We start from the raw sequence: 25,117 nt of genomic DNA, 5'->3' as shown, positions 1-25,117 counted from the left end.
ATTTCCCCAGGCCAGGTCCTCTCAGTCAGAACAACCACCAGCCAGACCACACAACTGGTGGACTGTTTTTGTTTACTCACCCTTTTGCCCTCTTTGCCTGGATCCCCTGGCTGACCTGGCACTCCAGCCATTCCCTAGAGTAATGACATGAACATGCATCATAGTGAATTGGGTGCAATATTCATGTGCATTGTTGGAAAAGACAAGGGCTTGCTTCATGTAAAAACTGATGCAGACAGATGTTAGTGAGACATGGTCCCCATAGACCAGTAGATAAGTGCTGAGCTTTTTTTTTAATATTAGGAAGCATTGGCTTAGTTTGAAATGCATGAATAGATAGAAAAGAGGATGTGCAACTATAATTTCTATTCTTACTCATGAAGAGTTTCTTTGTGACTTCTCCACCATCCCCTTAATAGGTAATTTGCAGCCTCAGTTGATCAGAGCTTCATTCCATTACTTTACACAATATCTGGATAAGAAACTATTAGCATGTTAATTCAGGTATATACTGAGCTTTGATTTTGTTTTGAAAATATTGGCCGAGCATATTCTTATGGTGCTTCAGTAACTACTTGTTGAACCTAATAGTTCTTGATTGCTTGTGAAAATTTTATGTGCATTTCGTCCAACAAGAAAAATGGACGTAATTTTCTGACCTAAAATGAGATTGCATACTTAAATGTGCTGATTAGTTAGTTACCTTATCTCCTTTGTCACCTCGAGGTCCCTGAATGTAGAAAGTAAAGATTAATGTGTGCATAACATAAACAAACATACACAGAAAATGTAAAAATACAGAATATTTAGTGTGCAAAGAAGTACCTGATCCCCTTTGAGGCATTCTTTGTCACCCTAGGAATCAAGCAAACAATCAGAAATGGTCAGTCAATATGAAAATCCAACTCATATACATTTAGTATGACAATACGTTTTGATCCGTTACTGGCAAGCAACGCAATTGGTTCTGAGGTTCTGAGGTACAGTAATTATCCTCGGCCGCAATGACCCAAAGAGACAACTCCCCAGACACCCTGCTGGCTGCTGTCAGAAAAGGGCAGACAGAGTTGTCTGTCCACCAGGCCACAAAATGGAAACAATGCTGCACACAACATCTCAGCTTTCAAATACAAGCCAAATTAGTGTCATCTTTCAATTAGAGTCCAAAAGCCAAATGCTGCAGAGTTTTCTTGGAAACAGCTGCAGAAAAGGTCCACAACATATGTCTTTCACATTCATCAGAGGTCTGATGCAAAGAAAAGAAAAATCTATTTAACAAGGGGACTGAAGGCCCTTACTGTCCATATTTGGTGCTGTATCTATAAAGACGAATCACAGTTCTGACCTATGACACCCTATACAAGACATGACTCATTCTCTCTGCAGTTCTTTTGCTAATAAATCAATTATTTGTGTGAAACTGGAATTATTTGTTGACTTGTAAGCTCAAAAGTTTGCATTTTGTGTACAAAGCAATGCAATGCAAATCCACAAGTAGCAAGTCCACAAATCTTTATTAACGTCCTCTCTACTTTTTTGGCTCATACATACAGTAACAAACCAATTTACTGGCGTTATTTGACAAAGTTAGCTAAAAACATGCTGGCTTTTCAGAAATATATGTCGAAATAACATTAGAGAATAGCTAATGGATGGTGTCAGGGTTCTGTGGGTATTGTAAGCACTTTAGTGACATAAAAGGGGCAAGCCAGCAGCAGTGGGACACAGTTTTTGTATCACTCAAGTGGTGATTAAAACTGGCAGGCTGATCCCCTCATGATGTGTAATAATTAGCTAACCACCTGCAGTATACTTTTAATCTCCAGTAGCCATCAACTCCCTGGCTACAACACATTCAGAGCATGTGTGTTTGCATCTGTGCTCACACATTCACTATATGTGCTGATAGGTGACTATGCGAGCGTCTGTGAGAACATATATCTGCTGTCTGCTGACATATGTGATACCCTCAGTGTGTGTGGGTGTGTGTGTGCATGTGTGTGGGTGTGCGGGCACTGGAATGAGTATATTTCCAGGCTATGTTCTCTGTCCTCTCAATTTTACAGGACCACAGAAAACGCACTAGTGCAGCCAGTCCAATTATAAGATCGAAATAAAACAAAGTGCACTGTGCTTCTTCCTGGGTGTCTTCCCAGTAAGTCTGCAGGGGCAGCCACAAACCCAATGAATGCATGCCTCAACCATGTAGGAAACGGCCAGCCGACTACCTGTCAACCTCCGCCCCCACCTCGAGGCTTGGAGCTCCATTCTTCCTCACCTGGCTGCTCATCCTTATCCTGTTCGGCCCGTGTGAGGATGCCCACTGAGCCCTGTCTATCTGCTCCTAGTTCGACCCATTCCCAGGCGATGGCAGTGTGACACAAAGACTGCTCACCTGAGTGCTTCGCTTTCCATCTCTGTGGGCAAGATGTCTTAACACTGTGCGTAGCACCTGGTCAGCCAAGAGGCTGTGATATTTACAAAGCTTATTCTAGCAATTTCAGGTCATGCGTGCGTGAGCATGTTTTAACATTTAGGGACATCTAAGGACAGCATAATAAGATATAAATGAAATAGTATGAACTTACAGGCTGCCCCGGAACTCCCGGCAGACCCATATCACCCTGTGAAGGGAAATAATATTAAGTGAAAACTTCAGTCACTAATGTATTTACAATAATGTGTGTAATGGAAATAGCTGTGGCTAAATCTAGACACCATATTTTCTTAGGATAAAACAAGATTGACAATGCATAGCAGTAACATTTCCAAATATACACTACATTGCATAGAGGATTATTAACTGGTATTTACAGTAAGTCATGAAACGAAGCCTTTCACATTGTCAGACCACTGGCAGGTAGGCTGGGGCTATTAAATTTGACAGCCCTTAAAATAAACAGACTTACTATATCGCGTAAAAGCTTTGCAGTATTAACAATGGACAGGTATGATAACATTATTTGGTGACTGTGACATACAGGCAGTCATGAAAAGTCATATAAGGAAAGAAATGAATGTTTTAGACACCAGCGTAGCCCAATGTAAGCAATGATCTCACACCATTCTCACTGCCTCTCTTGTTTCTTTGTCTTTTCAGATAAGACTCATGTATAACTGTCTAATATTTATGCACTTGTATCCCCTTTTCATCACAATCCCAACAGTACTTTATAAAGTAAAAAGTTGGGAACCAGTGGACTTTACGGCTGGCAGTACTGTTTTATCAGATGTGGATGAAAGAAAAAAGCGCTTGTAGTTAATATCCATTTTGTTGTCTAAATGAATGTCACAGCTAAAATATGCCTGCTATGGGATATTCAGAGGACTCATTACTTTATGCTTCCAAATCTGACTCCCTCTGTCAGTTTCAATACAAACAAACGTTCTCTCCACCCCCACCCTCCCATCTGGAAAATAGGATAAAATACACTGTGATTCTCTGTTGTCTTCAGAGAAACACACAGGCCTCATTATAACTTCAAGGCTGGCAGACAGAGCACAGCACCTACAATTACACGGTGAGTTCTACCAAAAGACAACAACAACAAAAAGTCTCCTATAAGGGAGGATAAATGAAAGAGTAGGAGATATGGCAACTAATTACAGGAAAAACATTTCATCTCACACATGGAAGATAACCCTACCGTGCGATGAATTGGAAAGAAAACTTTAAAAAGACCAACATTTTCTGCAATGCAACAAGAGTTAATATAATTCATGTCAATGATGGCAATGAGCAGGCAATAAAGGTTGTGCAGATATGAACAAGGTTCTGTATCAAACTCATCTGCTGCACTTTCAGCAAGACTTAAAAATCAAACTTATGAACCAATTATAACCTACCGTACAGGACACACTGCACCCGTGTAAATGCTGAGTTCCTAACATTTCAAGAATGGTCCAAATATCAGATTTTGTTGGCATGTTCATTACAAACAACCATCTCTATGAATGAACAAATACTTTGCAAATATAGTGAGAGGATTTTTTTCTCGTAGCTGGGATAAAGGCTGCTGCATATTATCACCAGTAAGGTCTTGGAAAGTTATGATAGTAATAACAATATCCTTTAGCTGGCCGTACTTGGAATAGCAATCAGAGCAGCACTTCAGACAGATGGGCAAACATGTTATTGAGACTTGGATTATAGCTTGTGAAAGTCAAGCAGATTCCCTAAAGTATCTTTTTTCATTAGAAAAAAAGAGGAAAAACAAAAACAATTACAGTGTGTGGCCCGTTATGAATGGCAGACTCACTCACTTTGTTTCCCTTGGGACCAACTGGGCCAACCGGCCCTGGGTCACCTTTCAGACCCTGGAATAAAATATACAAAATGTTGAGATGTGTTTACTTTCATTGTGTTTTTAATATTATTTTTAATTACTGTACAGGATGTCAGTATGGCACACAGTAGTATCTCATGCAGGTGTGCGATTATTATGCCTGTCACAACTAGTTCATGAGAAAAGTGCAGACATTTTCCATCAAAAATGTGCACATGTACCAAATTTCTGCTGAGTAATTCACAATCAGCTGGTTACGTGGTGTCTACACTCAGCGCCTTCCTCTGTTGTCCCTCACTGTGCTTAGGCTATGCAAGGACAGTCATTGCTTTTACACTTTGTAGCAGAGGACCTGGGGGTGAGATTGAACTATGCAAGCTTGGGGCAAAGTCAATCCTCTTGGTGATGAAATGTGAAAGAAGAAGGACATCTGAGTTAAAGAGTGATAGCTGATGAATGAGGCATGACACATATTGACAAGCTAAATTTGCAGCAAGCCTTGTTAGGTGTGACACATTTGGGCCAGTAGCAGCAACTCTTTGAAATGGGTGAGGGGGAAACAGGAAAGATGGGGAGTGTGAGCAGCCTGTAAAATGAGTCAGAAATACAATAATTTGTCATGGTTAAATTTGGAGTTAGAAAGGCTATTAATAGTGAATTATATATCTGCAGAAGATGATTACCTACCCTTATCACATTAAGTCTGGCTCCACCAGTGATGTGACTAATTCACTGCATATTCCCTGCAAGGCTCGTATTAAACACCACCATTCAGAAAAATAGAAACCCCAGTAATACTGGTGTAAAATGATTTCCCTATTACAAAGACAGCTCATAAGGCTTGTTCATAAGTTGTACTTATTGTGAGATGATTGTGACATGACTTCATCTGATGGTATCACTTTCTGTGAGCCCCCACACACACGGTCAACAACAGGGCAGCTTTCTCATAGGTGCACATTAGAGCTTAACTCCTTATTTAAATCAACAGCCTGACCACTACTGGCTGCACTCAGGCGATCTGACACAAGTGGATCCAGAGGCAAATAATCCTCTGAGTTATTATCAGAATCAGAACCTAACAACCTCAGGTTTTGTAAGTTACAGGAGAGTATTTGATAAATCTTGTAAGCCACTATTTGTGCATTGAGACTTTGTCTCATTAATGTGCTAGAAAGCGTCCGACAATTCAATGTGTTTTCTTTTTAATGTGATCCTTTACAGTCATCATGTTGCTTTCCCTTGTTATTTTCAGAAAGGGGCCACACACAAGGCTTCCATTTGTAGCTTTGTGCATGCAAGCTAAAGACCAAACACACATTTCCAAAACCACATTACTGTACATTATTCACTCCAGCACGACTACATTTAAAAAAAAAAATAATACTGTAAATAAAATATTGTTATTCGGATATACAAACATATTCATACGGCAGAACATGTGTTCAATTATTTAGGTCTTTGATCATACATTTGCATCTTCGTGTTAAAAAAGAAGCCATGGTTTTGACAGCATGAAGCATTACTGAGAGAATCACAAATGAGGTATTCAGCTGTCCAGAACAGCATGAATTCTGCATTATGATATCCATACTTTTCTAGGAGGGGTGTAAGGCGATGTAAAAGCTGTGGTTTTGCTAGGCTCGGAAACATTAAATTTAAGGAAAGCATCTGTTAGTAGACTCAAGCAGGGCTTGAGCCTCCCTTTATAGGGCATCTGTCAAATTGGTGGTAAAGAATTAATTACTCCTCAATATAAAACAAACCTGCAGCCAAGAGTTATGGATCTATTATTTCACAAGTGGCCTGAAGTTGGGAACAAAGTCAAAAGAATGATAGGGTAACACCTACACCTTCCTATGCCAACTGTATTAATTGACACAGTCCAGAGAGTTATTATTTTAATTTGTGTGAATGACCTGAACGTAGGTGACCTGCAAAAGCCAACCACTTGTAAAAAGTCTGAACAGGAAATTTAATAAGTCAAACACCCGACTAAAATGAAGCCCAGAAGCTTCGATACAAGCTGCATTTATAATATAAGACACTTCCTGCCTATGACTCTCATATGTAGGCTATGACCAAATTGTATTATTACCAAGTAAATGTTTAGTGTTAGTCAAATATTTAAGTAAATGTTTGACATCTCAACTGCAAAATGAAATTCCCTTCCCCGCCATCCTCTCGTGCAAAAATAAGGCTGCCATAACACTGAAGCATGAAACTTGAATAGCTATGTGCATGGTGGTGAGTAATTGTCACAGAGTGAGAATATTCTTACCAGAAAGTAAATTCCAAACTATCCGCCTCTTACCATTTGCTGAATGATGGTTGCTGACCCTTTTTACAGTCAGTCGTTGTGGATAATTAGTGTGCCACAAATATGTTTTCTGCTTGTAAATATTTTAATTTCCACAGTCAACAGAGCAGTTTTGCATAAAAGATTCAGAATTTATTAAGTTTGCCAAATGCAAACAACGCGCTCTCTAACCTCAGGCTCTCTTTCCCATGTGCGCTTGTGGTTGTTAATTTATTATGACAAAAGATACTCTGATACTTACTATGAATTAGCCAAATGACTCCGGCACTATTCAGAACACTCCAGGATGGCAGTACTGTCAGTGCCAGTGACCAGTACAGAAGCTGGACGCTGTGAAAGTGCACAGCATCTGGACTTGACAACCAAAGCAATTAAAAATGAGCCTCACTTTTTGCTGCGATTTGTGGCAGTCTTGCAATTTTGCAGTACGTCTTACTCAGTGACACAAATAAACAAAGACAAGCAGTTTTAATTTTAACTTTCTAATTTTCCCACAGCCATTACTGTACACCATGCTTCCTGAATAATTTCTTGTAGATGCTTTACATACGTTCCCTGTGTTTCTTTCCCATTTAGCATTAAGGGCACTAACAACAGTCAACTATCATAGTTTTATGTGATCACTTTTGAAACATTATTCACGTTGTGAAAAATTACATGATGTGAAGAACAAGGGTTTAACTTTCTAAGAAATAACTATTAAAAAAAAAAAAAAAACGCATGTGTTTGTCCCAAAGTCATGGACTAAAATGATTATTATTTATTTGTTTGTCTTTGCTAAACATGCTTATTGTTACAGATACAAATGCTAAGGTAGAAAACGTTGTGGGCACAAAAAGTGGGCCTTTTATATCATTACAATATACCCTACTGTCTAATGGACTCTATAGGCCCAGTCAGGTGCACAGTGACATGGATGGAGATGTTGACTATAGGACTTGGATATATTGTGTGTTTCTGTCGCAAGCTGTGGGCTTTGTTGTAGTTACAGGGAAGAATAAAGGGGCTGGGAATAGACTGGTGCTGGGTGTATGGATGTCATTCCTGCAGCACGAGGTCAGAACACTGTGGGGAGCTGTGTTCATTTGCCTGCTAATTACACACACCACTGTGTCTAGTCCCTCCTGTAGCGGTGGGGCCACAAAACAATCTGGCAACTCCCCAGCACAAGACAACTAAAGCAAGCAACTAAACAGAGTCAGAGAGGCAGGGTCGTACAAATGCAGTCTAATTATGTTTGCTTATACCTTTTACCAACCAGAGGAGCTGCAGTTCAGTGAAAAGAGGTAGAATGATTGCAAGTTTTACTTTCTGTGCACAATTTAATAATTTCAACCTCGCTTTTGCCATTAGGGCAGATGCTAAATTAATTTTGTAGCGATACTACATATTCGGAACATTCTGGCAGGGAAATGTTGTTATACTGAAAGACAGGTCTTTAAAGCTCAGTGGAAGAAGATCTCTAAGTAACTCAGATATCTTGAGTGCCAGCCCACAAATGCCAGGGAGGTTACAGCAGGAAATGCTTTTTGTGACTTTCCATTTGCTCAGCGATACACCACCACATACAGTGTGTATAAGGCTAATCACATTCACACTGAGTACTAGAAAAGATGTCTTATTAGCATTTCTGTCAGAATTTTTGAACTACTATAGATTACAAAGGAAACCTCAAACAAAGGCCATTGTGTGAGGATATCAGAGTTCACTGTGAGAGATCCTCTTGTGCAGAAGATATCATGTTTTATCTCTGTTGCCCGACTGATTTTTCAATGACACTTTTCGCTCTTCTGAACACCATGTATACACAAGTGTAACTTTTATCACCCACAAGACGACACGTTTGCACTCCTGCAGTCCCACAGGACACGTATCTGCAAAACGATACTAGATCACATGCTCATACATAGAATTCTAACTTCTCAGGTGTCCACTTAAGCCTTAAATAACATACTAGCTTTAAAAATGGAATATGAGCTAATTGCAGTAAAGGCACAGATCAGGTTGTCTGGTAGCCAGAGTAAATAGGTTAACTACAATCAACAAGCAAGTTTACGCATAACTAAAGTCTTAACTCCAACTGAAATTTTTAAAATTAAATTGGAATTTTTTTTTCAGTTTCTTACTATCTTGATTGCACCCACATGATCCGCTTTCAACCTCTAAATAAACACAAGTAGCATTATAATCTGAGACGAAGTCAAACTGAACAAACTGACAAATTCATGACATGCTTTATCCAATTATCTGTCTCTCCGATATTTCATTAGAGAACTTATGCAGTCCATGGCTTGCAAAAAATGTCTTTGGATCTTTTAGGTGTCTTAAAACGTATTACTGTAATCGATGAACTAGTTAGGGAGGGACAGCAAAGCGCTATTGCAGTTGATAAGGCTTATCACTTATGTGGGCTGGGGGGGGTGTAACTGGTCTTAACCCAATAATCCTGTACTGCCTCATGCTTACCAATGATACACTGGGTTAAGATGTGTCATATTTGTTATCCAATTATTATTATCATTGTTATTATTATTTAATTAAAAGACCCTATGGGTTGAAATTTAAGATTTTATTTAATTTTTAGTGGAAAACAGCCAAAATCCATATACATTTATGTATTAGCAATTGATCAAATAAATACTTGTGCCCAAACACCCACAGGGAACACACAGGTAAAAAGAAAATTTCCTGTTCCACTTGGAGGAAAACATACTTATATCTCAGCCCAGCATACTATAGATACAAAGTTAAATTGATATTGATCTTTTTATCTGTCTGCAGATTTGATGACACAAGTGTTTATCTCAAATATATTTCTTTGAATGCATAAATAAATGAATAAATAAGGCAGATTAATAATGGTAAGAATTTAACTATTTTTAATCATCAACACAAGAATGAGAACTACTATTTTGGAGACGCATACATACAAAAAAACGAAAAACCACAGAGCATGAGCCAGGCTAGTACTGCAGGTCAATCAGCAGACACTTGGTCTCATGCTGCCAACTTAGCAACTCATTAGAGACCCACACATCAACGTTGAACTTTCTTGGAAAAGAGTCAGCAACACAGTTTTCGTCTCTCCGTACTGAATAAGCATCCAGCTGTTTCCACTTTATGTTCCTCTGATGTCCAGTCAACTGACACCCAGTGTTAACCGGTTTCTGAAGAGCCGCTCAAAAGCTCTGACACTTTTTCTCCTGATTGCTGTCACACCAAGCAATCAGTAGATAAAAAGAAGAAAACTTCTGATTTGATGTATCATGCACATTCACATCCAAACACTATAGTTTGGGTAATATAAGTGCAACTCATGCATTCCCTGATATGGATGGTAGACGATTTTCAGGTAGGTGGTCTGGCTACTTCTCACAAGTCCATGTAAATAAACCTAATCGTGTCATTCATATGCAAATATACTTATGACATCAACAGGCTTTTCAGGTTGCCAGTAATTACTTCCCATGGAACAAAGTGAGCCATTCTGGTTGTGGGGAAACAAACTAAAGCTGGACTTTTTTAACCTGCCAATTCGTTTTGTGTTAGTTTTTTGCTATGTTGTTTTACTTGGTTTACTGAGCACTCCCAATTACTTTATGTGTGATTTGCCTTTTTGGGTAGATTGCTAAGAAGGAGAGAGCAAATAAAGAACAAATTCAAACTCTATCTTGCTCTAATCTAAAGTACAGGCACAGTATCAGGCCTTTGTTTTCATGGTTAACATCAGCAACTGTTCCCCTAACAGTACAGATTTCTTAGTGCACAGTCCAGCCGCACAAGATGCACTACTTAATATGCTACTGATGTCCTTTTTTATTTAAAGTTGCACTGCACTATGTATCAAATTTAACCGTTTTTGTTTTCAGTTCCTCGGGCCCTCCTAAAAATCGGGTTTATGACATCTGAAATGACGAATGCAACACTTGTCAGGGGACATAGATACAAAGAACCAGCATAGCTCTCTACCATTCCCTGACATCTCTTGTCCTGGTACTGTGTTTTGCTCTTTTTTATTATTTCCAGAGTTACTGATGGGGCAGAATGATGCCTGCATGTAGGGAGGCTAATTGCTGTGGCAGCTATTTTTCTAAATAAGGGGGCGTGATGGTGATGAGTCCCTTTATTAAACCACTTTAAACTGACCATCTGCACAGTTCTCATTTACTGAGACTGTGAGCACACACACAAAAAAACACCTTCTGATCTAATTGTAATGTAAACATGGTTTAAATCTCACTAGGGTTGAAGATGATCATAATTTTATGTGTTTAGTTTCAGAACAAAATGACTGGTACTTGTTTTTTTGGTTTAGTGTACTTTACATATATTAGTTCCATCACTGCAGTCAGATTCAAGATCATGCGGAAAAATATAACCTGAAATGACACAGAAGGGGCTTACAGTAATTAGAAAAATGAGTTTAGTCCATTAGTATGCCAAGCCTATGGGTAGCATACATATCAATTAATTTCACTGCAGAAGGACATTGCGGACTACAACAAAATGAGATCTACCTCCGATATGACAGGCACCTGAAAACAGCAACATAGAAAACTCCTACCCCCAGGGCATCACACAAAATGAAAAGCCTATAAAAATTGATTCCCTGACGAAACTACATCTGGCTGATGTGCTATGTATGGAATATATGTCTGCTGGAGAAAGTAGTACTTACCTTCTCCCCATCGATTCCCTTTTGCCCTTCTGATCCAAGTTCCCCCTGCAATGACAAGATTGAAAGTTAAAAGGCAAATAAAAGACCCTTGAAAAGTTCATACTTTAATCGTTTTTCATATTTACACCTAGTATGTCTGAATAATTTCACACACTTCTTAAATGCCATTGTTGGGCATTATTGGAATCAAGTGGGCAATCTTACCTTTTAGAGCAAGGTAAAGGAAAACAAAGTTACTCAAAAGGTTAGTTTTTAGCGTTTTATAGATATTCAGATATCAATAATTACATACAACCACAATATTTCTAATAAATATAAATATTACATTAAATCATTTACATTATTAGGTACTTTCAAGATACAATTAATTTTCATCAGCATGTAAATTTGATCACACCATAGATTGCACAGGTGCACTGTGTGGTGTTAGTATGTTTGCATATTGTATAATTGTTAAGTTACTGGGGTTACAAGAATCTGTGTATATTATATCCAACATATCTATGTTATCATATAATATCATATCATATCTGTGACAAATATCTCTATCATCTCTGATCCAGAGAAAGGACAAAACTGAGAAATCTCCTACTGAATATACATACAGTAATTAAAAATACACAGCATCTCCAAACTGAGCTCAGCAAAGAACCACCCACCTGTGCCACATACAAAAAACCCACTTGGGAGACAGATACCAAATTCAAAATAATATTTTTTACATTTTGAGCTCACTGCATCTTTTCAACAAATTACATAACATGTGTAAGTATACTGTATACGTAGTTAAGGAATGAGCCGTTAGAGGCTTGTTTCCACAAATATGTCTTCTTAGAGGTTCTTTCTACAAATTTGTTCAACTGATCACTGATTCATCTCTTGTTGGCTCTGTTAGTAGATCCATACAGTTTCACGACCTTAGCTGGTCGAGCTCGAGCAAATTGCCATATTATACTGGCCAGGGCTATACATATTATCACTCTTACAATACTGACTGCTGAAATTGCCACCAAAAGAGCCTGGAATGAGTGGCTTTTTTTTTCGTCCAAGGACACCATTTAGGCCAGAAGTGCCTTGTGCAAAAATGACCAATGCATTAGTTTTGCAAACACACACTAACACATACGTAACAAACTGTGACTGCGATTTGTACAGTGAACAGGTTTTATGACACGTATTTGGAACAGAGGAGTCTTTATTGATGCGTGGAGCACAGGTATAAAATACTAGAAGACATGGTGCTGTTCATCTACATCAATATTAATACTACTGCTACTGCTTTTGATGTAGTCTCTTCTTGTGCACTGTCGTGTAACAAAAGAGCTTTAGCTGCCCCCTGAACCTCATCTCAGACAGCACAAGTGGAGAGAGCAGTGCCATTAAGGGTTATCCCATAATATATGTATCAAGGCTCATGAGCAAATGTGTCAGCCCACAGTGAGCTTAACAGCTTCAACGGATATAGGTCCAGGATTAAGCCATCTTCCACATCCAAGAATGATCGTGTTTACTGCTGATGCAGAAACTGCATTCACAGCAGTCTACAGCATTGAATAAAATCAATGCAATGAAATATCTAGCAGATACTGTATGTTTTTCTTTTTATGTTTTTTTGTCGTGAGTATAAAATCACAGCCCTACACCCTCTCTTTCCAGTCTCTTTCTCTTACAGAAAAAGACCTGTAGCCAGGACTTGCAGTGCCTGGACAAGACTAATCTGATGGTCAACGATCTCACTGTTAATAAAGTACAGTCACTTTAGTATTATGTTCAAATATTTTGTGCTAAAGCAACTAAGTTGGGTTAGGGTTAGTGTGTTGCTCAGGGACACTTTGACATGTGCCCGGAGGAGCATGGAATCGAACCGGCAACTATGGGATTGTGAATGATCCCTCTACTTCCTGCACATAGTCACTCCTAGTATACACTGTATGCATTTTTCTTCCAACTCATATTTCCAACTCCCTGCCAATGTCTGTCACTTCTAACCTCCAGGCCTGAAAAGGGCAGTGTGTGTGTGTGTGTGTGTGTGTGCGTGCGTGTAGACTGTTTCAAGTTATGTAAGTCAACAGCAAAGAGCTTCAGTGACAGGACATAACTGAGACCCCAACCCCCATCTGCACAGACAGCCAGACTATCTACTAGAAGGTGCTAGAGCAGCAACAAGGACATGATCCCTTTCTGGCTTCCCACCCCAATCACACTGCCAAATGTGTCCAATGGGGCAACTAGCCAAGCTACAAGCACTGTTGTTCGGGAACAAACTTGGGTCTCTGCAGCGGTACCGCTCACTCCTCCGCCAACCAGGCACCCACTTGTTGGTTTAATTTGATTTTGAGATTGCTTTGTTTTCAGTGATGCTGTGACGGGGTCCTCACAAAGCAAGCCAATAATTTAATCCAATGACGTTAGGAAATCATCTCAGAGAGGGGCATTGACACACTCCATAAATCACTAAACAAAAATTGCCACCTGCAATTCGCTACTTCGATAGAGCATGCAGTTAACCAAATTAATCTGAAGCTTTTAAAGACCCCCCCCCCCCCCAAAAAAAAAACAAACAAACAAAAAAAACAGGAGAGAATCCATCTCAGAGATTTAGGGGGACAGCAATAAAAGTTACAAAGGATTTTAAGCTGTTTCTTCATTGAGCGGCCTGCCTTATGTCCGGGGTTTCCCAAAGGCCCAGCTTCCCCTGTGTCACCCTGTGACAGAACAAAACACACGCAACACTTAGTGAAAGGTCTCTCATTCACACATTAGTGGACAGCTTTATGAAGGTTTGTCATTTCAACGGTGATCTTGCGTCTACAGCTGTTGGATAAGAGCTTACTGACACAGCGGCTCAGCAGCTGCAGATCTGGATACTATTTCCTAACAACTGGAAAGCACAAATTTGAGCCTTGTTAAGGTTCACTGTACTATTTTAATAATGGTATAATTTAAAAAAGAAGACAGGAAGATGCAAGAAAAGAATAAAAGCTTGACTGTCTTAGGGGTGTAATTGCATAGGGCAGCGGAGGACAAGACACAAAAGGAAAAGAAAGAAAAGGGAACAGATTGTGCACAATATTGCTAAGCGAGGGAAGATGGAAGTAGATAGTGATTCAACGAATTAAGCTAACACAGAACTTGCTGCAAGCTAAGAATCTAATTAAACATAATGTCCATTCATGGTTGCGTCTTTATTAGAAGCACCGTTTTTTAGAACTCAATTGGCTGGACTGGAAAAAATAAGAAGATGTGGCCAAACCTAATAACTGCTATTTCTCTACCGATGATTATGAAAGCAATTTTTCTATATTTTATCCATTAGTTTATACAACATGCCCAATTTACCATTTATAGATATATACTACCATATATAGATAATTATCCATAACAATACATAACTTCAGTGAGGTCAACAAATTACTAACATACATGTATTAAGCATTTGGGAAGTTGTAGTACATCACATGGACTTGGGTTTAGTATGAGAAATTCAAGGCTGATGTCATAAATCAACAACAAATTAACCTTCTACAAAATGCATGTGAAAATCTGCATAAAATTCACTGTGTTCAGATAAAGATTTAGTCTTAATTATTTTGACAATAGAAAAGAATAGAAAGTTTGACAGCTAGTCAAGATTCACTGTCAATGCCATAATAAACTGTGCTGAATACAATTCCATGCAATTTTCCACTGTGGAGGCATAAATGGCAGATACTGAATTAGAAAGTGCACAATAGGTGTAAATGCTGCAAAACCAATAAAGTATATTGCAAAATGAAGAGTTAAAGCGAGAGTGGAAAATATATTTCACCATAATGCCTGTGTTCTTTTTTTTTTGCATGTACATACACTGTAAATCTACCATGGTTTACAGTATGTGCAAGATCCTACAAAATGGATTTTCTTTCAAGTAAGCTGCATTCTTATAACCCATGACTTATCTGTTTAATTTCCTGAGGGATTCTGGATTAATCATAGGAGTTTAATCCCTTTGCAGTGCATTAGAATCCTCCATCAAACTCATACTGTAATGCAGGACAGTAGTTTCTGTTGGAGTAACACAGCTACCGTAATCCCCACACACTTGCAGGAAGCCCCCCTGTGTACAGTAGGTCACGGTGATTGGCCTGCCGATCTCATTATGTGTGTTTTAAATGCTCTAAAATGCCCCGATGTCTTTGATTACTCTCTACAAAGTCAAGCTAAATTGTTAATACGTATACAATGCAGTAGTCTTAAACAGAATGGGTTTCTCATGTTGATAAATTGAAAACCTCATGAGCTATTAACACTTTCTGCTCTGAGTTTGGTAACACCTTTTAAATATATTGCAATGAGCACAGTAATGTTTAAAAGTCACAAGAAATATAGGGATCAGTATGAATTAAATGTGCTTTAATGCCACATATTACCAGAAATATGAATCTGCAGCAAGGTTCAAGTGAACAAGAGAAAAGCAATTATTACACATGATTGTGTGCAAACATGGTGTTTATTAAAAAATGGAGAATTTTGTGGAAATTGTGGAAATATGCAACATCTCAAAGCCTTGACTTGATAAGGGACATTTTTTTGTTTTACAAAAAAATTCTCAGAATGGTGATTGTGTCCAGTTGCTAATTCTACAGTAATACAGAATGTCCTACTACACATTATGCTTAATAAAGCAAATATACTGTAACATAAACTCAGTGTATCATATATTGGTAAATTGATGTTTCTCTAAAAGTACTGCACCTATGGCTATCTGGTTATCAAACACAGTGTTGTTTGTGTTGAGTCATTCAAACCCTAAATCAGGTCAATTAAATTACACTCACCGCTGTCTAATCGATGGAGTGGCACTCAAGCTCATGTGTCTGCAAAAGTATTGATTTTACTGAACATTTCTGTCTCCATGCCTCAGATTTAAGCCAACATTTACCCTTAGATCATAGTACTTTTCCACACGGAAAATGTCTTACATGCAGATCTAAAATGTTGCGTTCTGCATTGCTATGCATGTATAAAGAGAGGAAGGGGATAAAAACGGGATTAAGAGAAAAAGAAATTCAAGCAAGACGTCAGAAATTTAAACCCTAATCACTTTGACTTGACAAGTGAATAAATGTGATGAATAAAATGCATAATGTTTTATATTTAGTTTATATTCTAGAACGTTTCAGTAAAAATCCTATTAATTACGTAATTCGCATTTTAGTGCTGAAGAATGAATCATTTCAAAATCAACATAATCTAAACTACAAAGCAGCAATTTAAGCATCTTTTTTTTTATCCTAAATAATCGGAGGTGTGAACACCTGTTTCCCTGGGCTAATCATAAAAAAAGCGTCTGCTGGTGCAACCCCAATGTCCATTGGGTCAGCAAAGTCACCTTCCAGCCGTCAGGCATCACTGGCTGAAATGTTTGTGAGAATATGAAAGTAACTTAAAACACCACCAGAAATTGAGAGAGAAATATAATGTCCTCAACACAGTGACCAAGGCTAACTGCAATACTTGAACTGTACAGGGAATGGACAGTAGAGACGACAGTAAATAATAATGTAAAAAATATCTTTTAAAAAATGCATTCAAAACATAATCCCAACTTCACTCTTAAAAATCACAGTTGGATTATCTTCACCCTAAAAACATATGTGTGTCTGTGAGTGTATGTGTATATATTGATACTGTACATGGCTACTGTATCATGCACGATACTTCAGGATAATCCCCCCCCCCATAGTTAGAATTTGTCAGTGCAATCTGTTGAGTGATATAGTTAAAGATGTGTTTGCATATATGCAGCAACATGTGCCTACAAACAGAACAAGCACTGTGGAAGAAGCTTATACATTGGAATAGTCATAGTCATTCATTTTCTATTATTTTAGCTATTAGTTTAGTTTGATGATGGTCAGACATTTTTTTGTTTATAAGTTTGTGTCTGCATTTTATCATGACAAACTGTATTTTTAAGCCTATATCACCCATCTCTATCTTTGTACTGCATAGTGGGCACTGGGTTGCTGTCATTTGATTGCTGACAGTGCCCGTTTACCACCATCAAAACTTGAGGGCTTAGTCTTCAATGTGTAGTCCCTGCTCATGTTTTTCCTTACCTTTATTGATTTAGTGTTCTAGCCTGTAATAGGATTTGTTATGAAATTTGTTGCTCAATAAGTAAACAAATGGTGCCAGGTATCGATTCGCTGAAGACCTGAAATTAGATTTCAGGTGTTAACGGTACAAGCCACTGACTTATAGCAGAAGACATGGCCTGCAGAAATAATAGAAAAAAAATATTAAATAGCCTTAGCTGCTGAAACATTTGTTTACAAATTGTAACAGCCCAGTAATGTTCAACTAACTACACTTTAAACACACAGCTTTGTGCACAGGTGATCTCTGCAGATAATAGCTGTGCTAAAAGTCTGTTTGAACTACACCGATCAGCCACAACATTAGGTAGGTCTGTACAGTGTACTATAATTGCAATTCATTCCAGCAGCTTTGCCGTAAATTCCACTTTCGCAGGGTTATAATTCTTCAGCTTTTAAGACGAAACTGTAAGAAAGGCGGCCATTCGAGAAATGTTGTGGCTGATTGGTGTACATTGGCTATTTGCAAAAGAATAAAACACTGAAAACATGACACAGAGCTTGTTCCACCTGACACCCTTTGTGAAATGTGAAATTGCCAAATGGAATCTTACTCACTGAATATAGGCAGATCGATTAGCAGCAAGTCATTAATCAGCAGCACACTCAAAGTGCACATACACAGTCAGAGTACAGCTTGAAAGCTGATCCCTGTTAGGTCAATTAAGAACCATTAAAGACAGATTTACTAACCCGACTGGTACAATCTGTTGCTACATGTATACACACCTTTGAATGTATTATTGAAAATACATAGAGATCTGTAAAATCTTTTAAGTGCAGGATTATCACCATACAACAATAAAATGTGAAAAAATATAATGCTGTAAATAAATGACATATACTTTTACAATACATTTCTAAATAAATACCTTTATCTGTATAAATATAATATATCTCAAGGAACAAATTGACAGATGCTCCTAATTCACAAATTGAAACTCACAGTGTATAATGTATAAAGTTAAAACAACAACAACAACAAAACTCAAGTTACAAATTTCTGCGCCGTGCTCAACAGGTATGATTGATTTAAACACACACTGACATTTCTGTGCCTTCTAGGAATAAGCGGTTCCTGCATATCTTAATCCCACAGCAACATCATGGTAATTGCAGTGGGTTACTGACCTCAAAAGCCATCTGGTTTTATCAGGCATACAGTACCAGCACCTGTATCATGATCCCGATGAGCTCCTTTCATAGTTAAACACATGCTCCTATGGTTCTGTTTTTAGTCTTGTGCAGACAACTAAAAGGGAATTTCATACCTCAAATTATGTACTTTCTCTAGCAAAAGATAGCATGCATTTGTCGGGGTATTGGCTGGCTCTTTTATATGTTTTTGTTGTGCTCCCACCAACACAACACCCACATATTCAGTGACTAGGCACTGCCATTTCTAGTTCCACCTGTCTATTGAGCTGTCAGGAAGAACGAATTAATAATTTTCCAATTCACACACTTAAGATTTAGGAGAAAGTTGAACTGCCGACACTAAATGTATGGTTCTATAGCATCTCTCGCGTTTACCTTACAGCTGTCCTGCAAAACCCAAAACTCCACTGCAATGGCAAAACAAAACTATGCTAATGTGTAAAAAGGAGCAGAGCACACTGGCCAGATTAGAATACTCCACATGTATAAGAGTAAATATTTTTTTTGCATTATGAATGATCTCACAATAAATAAAGACCAACTACATACAGTATACAGTATAAGCTTTACTTAAAAACATGTCCATACCTTGTCTCCTTTGTCCCCTTTTTCTCCTGGCAGTCCTACTGAGCCTGGAAGACCAACATCTCCCTGTGCATTCATGTTTAGGGTTAAAACATTTTTCACACATTTTTGTCAGTAGCTTAAATAAAATCACTCCTTGATCCCAAATAATTATTTCAGTGAAACAATATAAATAAGGTAGATTTACCTAAGCAGGGAGGCTTTTACTTAGTGAAACTGTTACTTGAAAATGTATAATCTTTATTATCTTTACTATTCTAAGTAATTAACCAGAAATTAGCCATGTCTGAAGCTGAAAGAAACCTGTCTCGTTATCAGCAATTTATAGAAAACAAGCAGATCTATATGGCTTATGAGACTTGTATTTATTAATAGATTATATCCCAAGGAAAGTGTAAGTGGAATAAATGTCCTTTAATTGACTGTTTGGCACCTGTAAAGGCCTGAGTACATGCTGTGTAAATTAGTGTGGTTTAGCTTACAGCAGACACAACACTTACTCAATTAAAGGCCCTTGTTATGTGAAATTGATTGTACCTTTTCAGCTGGACAGTGACATCTGTCAATTGACTCAGAGACCGGCTGAGACAGCATCTGGGGGAGCTGCTCTGTGACCAGGGGAAGTGAGGTCCCATTAAATGTCTTCTTGGCTTCACACTGGATCAATACAGAAATTTTACCATTTAGATCCATTTCTTTTTGAAGTATGCTAAAAGCCCCCCGCCCCCCAAACTACTGTGTTACTCCCTCCGTATACTCGCGTATACGGAGGGAACCCAGTTCTAGGTGGCATATATCTATGTCATAGTGCAAATAACATTTATAAAGTCCTTACTATGCAATGGAATTATTAAGCAGACAGCGATAGGCCCTTCTCAAGGTTATGAGAGTAACATTACACTGACATGACAGCATGCTTATGGAGACATGCAATGGTAATAGGTCAAAGGTAGCTTCTCTATTTAAAAATCACTGTAACATTAGCTTTTATTGATTATATGATGAAGGAAAACCTCTGTCATGAAGTTTTCTCTGTCTCTTGAGAATGAACCAGCACATACCCTACTTGAATTGCTACATTTGAAAGGTAAGTGCTTATCGTAGTTCCAATTTGTTTTCTTAAGTTATGAAGTGCATTACACAGGAGGACAGGAATGTCCCGTGTCTTTTTATTTACAGTAAACAAGAGGGGTTAGTACTGTAGTGAGACATTAAATCATTTTACCTTTGGCTCCAGTAGTTCACAGCAATTTTCCATCTCAGCGATATATGGGTCACAGTATATTAGAATTTGTTTCAGCTCAATCTGTGGAAAAGAACTTTCATTAAGGGACTATTGCAGCATCATACAATAGTTTCATCATAACATTATAATGATCTTTTAACTGTCAAAGGTTTGCTCTTCACTGCCACAGACAATACAATTTGTTGAAAAAAAATAGCTTTTTAACTTGGTATCTTTCACACAAACACACACAAACACTGCGTGTGCGCTTCTAAATGAATTGTAGATGCTTTCTGAGAAATTGGCAAACCCTTTGCTTTGTACCGACATCCTTCGTTTTAAGTCTTTGCGAGAGTGAAAAGTCAGCTGTTAATGCTACTTATTGTAGGCTCAGATACACTGGGTGACCAAATGATATAGTAGAACTAATGTATTTTTAATCTTTAAGAAAGAGTGTAAGACATATAACACAATACAGGATTTGGACAAAATAAGAAAGCATGGCCTTTTTAATAGCTTTTAAAAGCACTAGGAGTGCATTCCAACACACTGATGACTTAAGAGCAGTAGCAAAACTATTGGACCAAAGATTGGTCATTTAAGTGACACTGTGTAGACTTGGCTAAAGACAAATATTTGGGCAAAGTTAACATGAACATACATCTACAGGCTTTCCATCCTCCACTCGTGTTGTGATGAGAGTATACCCAGTGGGTTCAAGGCTGTTCTTCTCATCAGTATGCCTCCTTTCTAAAAGCTTGCAGTCCATGTAAATGGAGACCTTGTTGCTCTGTACAGAAATGCTCAGTTTATGCCACTGGCGATCAAAGAGGGCATGTAGGTCACGGCTCTTAAATGTGTGGCGGAGATTGTTTTTTAGGAGGCCCTGGGAGGAAAACTCTACCCACTTCTTAGCACCGTCGACCACAACAGATACCTGGGGAGCAATGAAGAGTTTAAAAAAAAGATCGTCACAAATAAATATATATCCCATCATATTCTAGCATATTTGTAGATAATGATATGTCATTATGACATTAAAACATGCATGCGGATTACCTGAGTGTCTCCCGATTGGTCAAAAACCTGCCAAAGATACCAGCGATCTTTTTTTGTAGTTCTTCTTACCCGGAAGATGCTGACGAGGGAGTATTCACTTGAAAGTCCATTTGGAAATATTAACCTAAAACACATCAGGATTACTAAATATTAGATCTAGCAATGAAATAGAATTAAATATTTAAAATATTTGTGATATTATCATTTCTCAGTACTGAATGTAAACTGTTAGTCTCTGCTGGCCGAACATTGAAACAGCCAACAACCGTCAATGATCAATAAAACATTTCTGTATTCTCCTGCTGCAGACACTCACATAAGTAAACGTGACAAAATTGATTCCATTTAGCCTGATGAATTTTGCTCTGGTTTTTCTGTTATTCAGATAATGAAAATGTATAGAAATTGATCCAACGTCACAGAAGCCAATCGTTTACCTCTCTGGGAGGCCATGTGCTACATTTACAATGTTATAAAAGCCTAGTGGAAAGCAGTGATAGGTTTATGAGTATGACCTCAGCTGTTATGTGAAGCCAAATAACTATTTTGTTTTCATAGCTGAAAATCTGTTTCAGCATAAGAAAAATATGCAGAGAAATAGGGAATGTATAGGAAGAACAATGTCATATTTCAAAACGCATCGACCCTCAATGAATTACAACATATTCAGTAACTCATCTCTCAGCCCACACCTGCACTCCTTTCCAAATTTTTTTTTATATTGTATAAAAGAAAACAGGAAAACATTGCACTCTTCAAAATACTCTAACCCTGCCCCTAACTCCAAACCCAGATTAACACTCTAAAGTGGAAGAGCATAAACATAATAAATCAAGATCAGCAAAATAATAATAATGCAGTGATAAGGTCATTGAGAAGGCAGAGCACAGCCTGGGGGAGGGAGAGAGAGTTTCTTTAGACAGGTTGGAAATTAGTTTTCACTCCAATATATCATCTCCTATTCTCTCAGAGCGTCACACCCTCTCCCATTGTGTCCCTTGAATTCTTTGAGATTTCAGTGTAAACGGTACATGACTAAAATGATAAATACTATCAAGTTAAAACTCCCGAAAAAAATCAAATGCTTCTGTGAGAGGCCAAGGACTGGGAAGGTTATTTGTTGCCCAGGGGCTAAAGGACTATTTCGGCTATAATTCAATATGGAAAGTGTCATGGCAATTTATAAAAATGAGGATGTATAAAATAAATAACACCATATATTTCCCTGCTGCACATGTATTAACTGTTTTTTCCAAATGTATTACACGTCATTCTAGGAGGCAGGAAATTGCGTGAAGAAGAAAAGAAAAAATGTGAAAGAGAAATCCGAGATATCCAGCCGTACACTGCAACTTATGGCACATAAAAAATTTAAGGGGGTTTAATATATCTGAGACAATATATCTGTACTCCAAGTGTGTTTTTATTAGGTCCCTTTGGTTCACACTCCTCTTTACAAAGTCCCCAAACATGTCTGTCTACAGTGTATGTTGGGTTTTTGAGGGCCCACAGGGTTAAAGTTCTTGTCCTTGTGTTGACTGCAATCTGTTGCTAAACTGACAAATACATGAGGAAATATATGTGGCTCTTGAATTACATTCAATGTTTATTATAAAACTATAAATCTGGATTTCATACAGCAAAGTACTTGGTCCCAGGCCAACTTACTAAAACAACCAAAGTAGTAAGAGGTAAAAAAAAAAAAAAAAAAAAGCCACATTCTTGAGTAACACATGCATGGGTGAAACAATGCTCATCCAAAACATTTCAACATTGGTTTCGAGCACAACAGATCACAGAGCAACACTAGAAATTCCACAAGAGTTATTATCAGAACTAATTCAGTTTTTTTAGGGAATGGCCATGTGCTTTCTGGAAACTATCACTAGTCCTGGAACACGTCTTTGATCTTACATATTTGCTTGGCTGAGACTACTGCTTGTATAATCAGAGACAATGGTTTGACAGAATGTCACAGCAACACTACCGGTCTGGTAGAGAATCTCCCGGTAGTGGCTTTAGTGTCTTGGCTTGGAAGAAATCCTATCCAGGAGAATACTTTAAATGAGTCAGAGGAATCAGATTACTGTAGCCGAAACAATCAAACCTCAAGTGTTAGCCTAGTTGGCTCTCATCCCTATCACTGACACTCAATCCTCCAACAGATCAAAGTGGGCTCAACCATGTCAGTTTATACACTAAATGCATCATTCATACTAGCAAGGACTCTAACCTCCTCCCAGCATGACTCTTTCCTGTTTAAATATGGAAGTGCTGTGCTTGCCAGTATGACAGAAGACTGTCACTGATCGGGCCAAATCCAATCCTTGCCCGTCATCTGGAAGAAATATATTTTAGCAGTGAAAATACTTTATGCAAATGAGGGTGATTATGTGTTAGCTGAGATGTGTAAGACTGGTATGATATGATCATTTCAGCGTAAACAAGTGTTTCTCTGCCTAATGGAGAGATAGCACTGCAATAACACAGGCCGTGAATAACTGACAGACATTTTCACAAATGTAGGATCTGCCACAATGACTACATTAAAAAACTAATTTTGTGAAAATGTTAATATGAAGAGTCATTTTTCACAATGCTATGATTTACATGTTTGAGTCCCTGAATGTGAATTAACAGTAAGTTCAGGTTCAAGCCCTTCACATTATTAACATGTGTGAAACCTTAGGCTAAAAAGCTACTGACATTAAGATACAGGGTGACAATATATATGTATTTCTAAAAAGAAAATCATTTAAATTTAGAAGTTATATGATTGTGGCTTAAGGTGTTAGTCAGCTGTACAGTATGGATTCTAGAAAGTCTATACTGTAAGTCAGTCAGATTCACTGGAGAGCAAAAGTAAAGTCTCTTTTTCTGCTGAGCTCCGTATTGACAATTTCATTTGATGCGTCTTTATCTATAAGACTAGAAAAGAACTAACGAGCTAGGCACAGGCAGGGCAAAGCCAACAAAAAGCACAGAGAATTCTTAATATGTGAAGATGTATAGGTTTGCTTTACTGGCTTCATTTGTACATTTGGCTACATGCTGTTTTATTGCAAAATAAAAGGAAAATATAGTAATTGATCTTTGCTGAAGAACAGTAATAAAACACACAGCTGCAAAACTGAATTTAGATCAGTTTTAATTGTTTGACTGTATAAAAGAATATGTACTATGAAAACTAAAGATTTGACAAATGATAAGCAGATATTGTACAAATATGAGTTAGAGTTACAAAATGTATAGAGGGCAGGGAAAAAACACAGACAGGAGTATTTTTTACATCACAAATAGTGTGTCAGCTCTGATCAAAGCGACGCGTTGTATATTGTGCCAAGGACCTGGCAGAACATTCGCCAGATCTAGAGAGTTGAACATATCCTGCATTTCCTGCAAGTTAAATGAGCAATGTTTTAGTGGCTGTGGCAGGGGCAGAGAGGCCTCCTGCTTTGTGCAATTGCCCCAGCTTTCCTTCCGCAGCTGACATGTAGTATCGCCTGTCAAAGTACTTAGATAATTGGATATGAGAGGGATCGCAGTCTCACCACTATAACCAATGACACTGTCAGCAGTGTCATTGAGAACCAGCATCTATGGGGCCAGACTGAGGGAAGGGCTGAAGTAAATGTATTTTCGGATAGCTGACTGAACATGGAGGAA

At 38.1% G+C, this 25,117-nt stretch overlaps 1 protein-coding gene across 7 annotated transcripts in view; it reads right to left on the bottom strand.

Annotated features, from left to right (window-relative positions):
• Positions 1–25,117, bottom strand: part of LOC137137106 (collagen alpha-1(XIX) chain-like) — an 87,683-nt gene that overhangs the window by 57,709 nt on the left and 4,857 nt on the right. For 4 of the 7 annotated variants that reach the window (XM_067523011.1, XM_067522991.1, XM_067523000.1 and 1 more), the window contains exons 5-16: positions 21,452–21,575; positions 21,054–21,329; positions 20,393–20,473; positions 19,705–19,824; positions 19,171–19,233; positions 13,945–13,989; positions 11,285–11,329; positions 4,264–4,317; positions 2,589–2,624; positions 826–855; positions 704–730; positions 81–134 (exon numbers count right to left, since the gene is read on the bottom strand). In XM_067523011.1, coding sequence (XP_067379112.1) covers positions 81–134; positions 704–730; positions 826–855; positions 2,589–2,624; positions 4,264–4,317; positions 11,285–11,329; positions 13,945–13,989; positions 19,171–19,233; positions 19,705–19,824; positions 20,393–20,473; positions 21,054–21,329; positions 21,452–21,575 — 955 coding nt within the window. The remainder of the gene's footprint in view (positions 1–80; positions 135–703; positions 731–825; positions 856–2,588; positions 2,625–4,263; positions 4,318–11,284; positions 11,330–13,944; positions 13,990–19,170; positions 19,234–19,704; positions 19,825–20,392; positions 20,474–21,053; positions 21,330–21,451; positions 21,576–25,117) is intronic. The other 3 variants (XM_067523033.1, XM_067523022.1, XM_067523041.1) reach the window with 3 other exon arrangements.

The sequence above is a fragment of the Channa argus genome, chromosome 1 (assembly GCF_033026475.1).
Source record: "Channa argus isolate prfri chromosome 1, Channa argus male v1.0, whole genome shotgun sequence".
Classification (NCBI taxonomy): Eukaryota; Metazoa; Chordata; class Actinopteri; order Anabantiformes; family Channidae; genus Channa; species Channa argus.
Note: the sequence above shows the minus strand (reverse complement) of the source record. Positions and strands in the feature narration are given on the sequence as shown.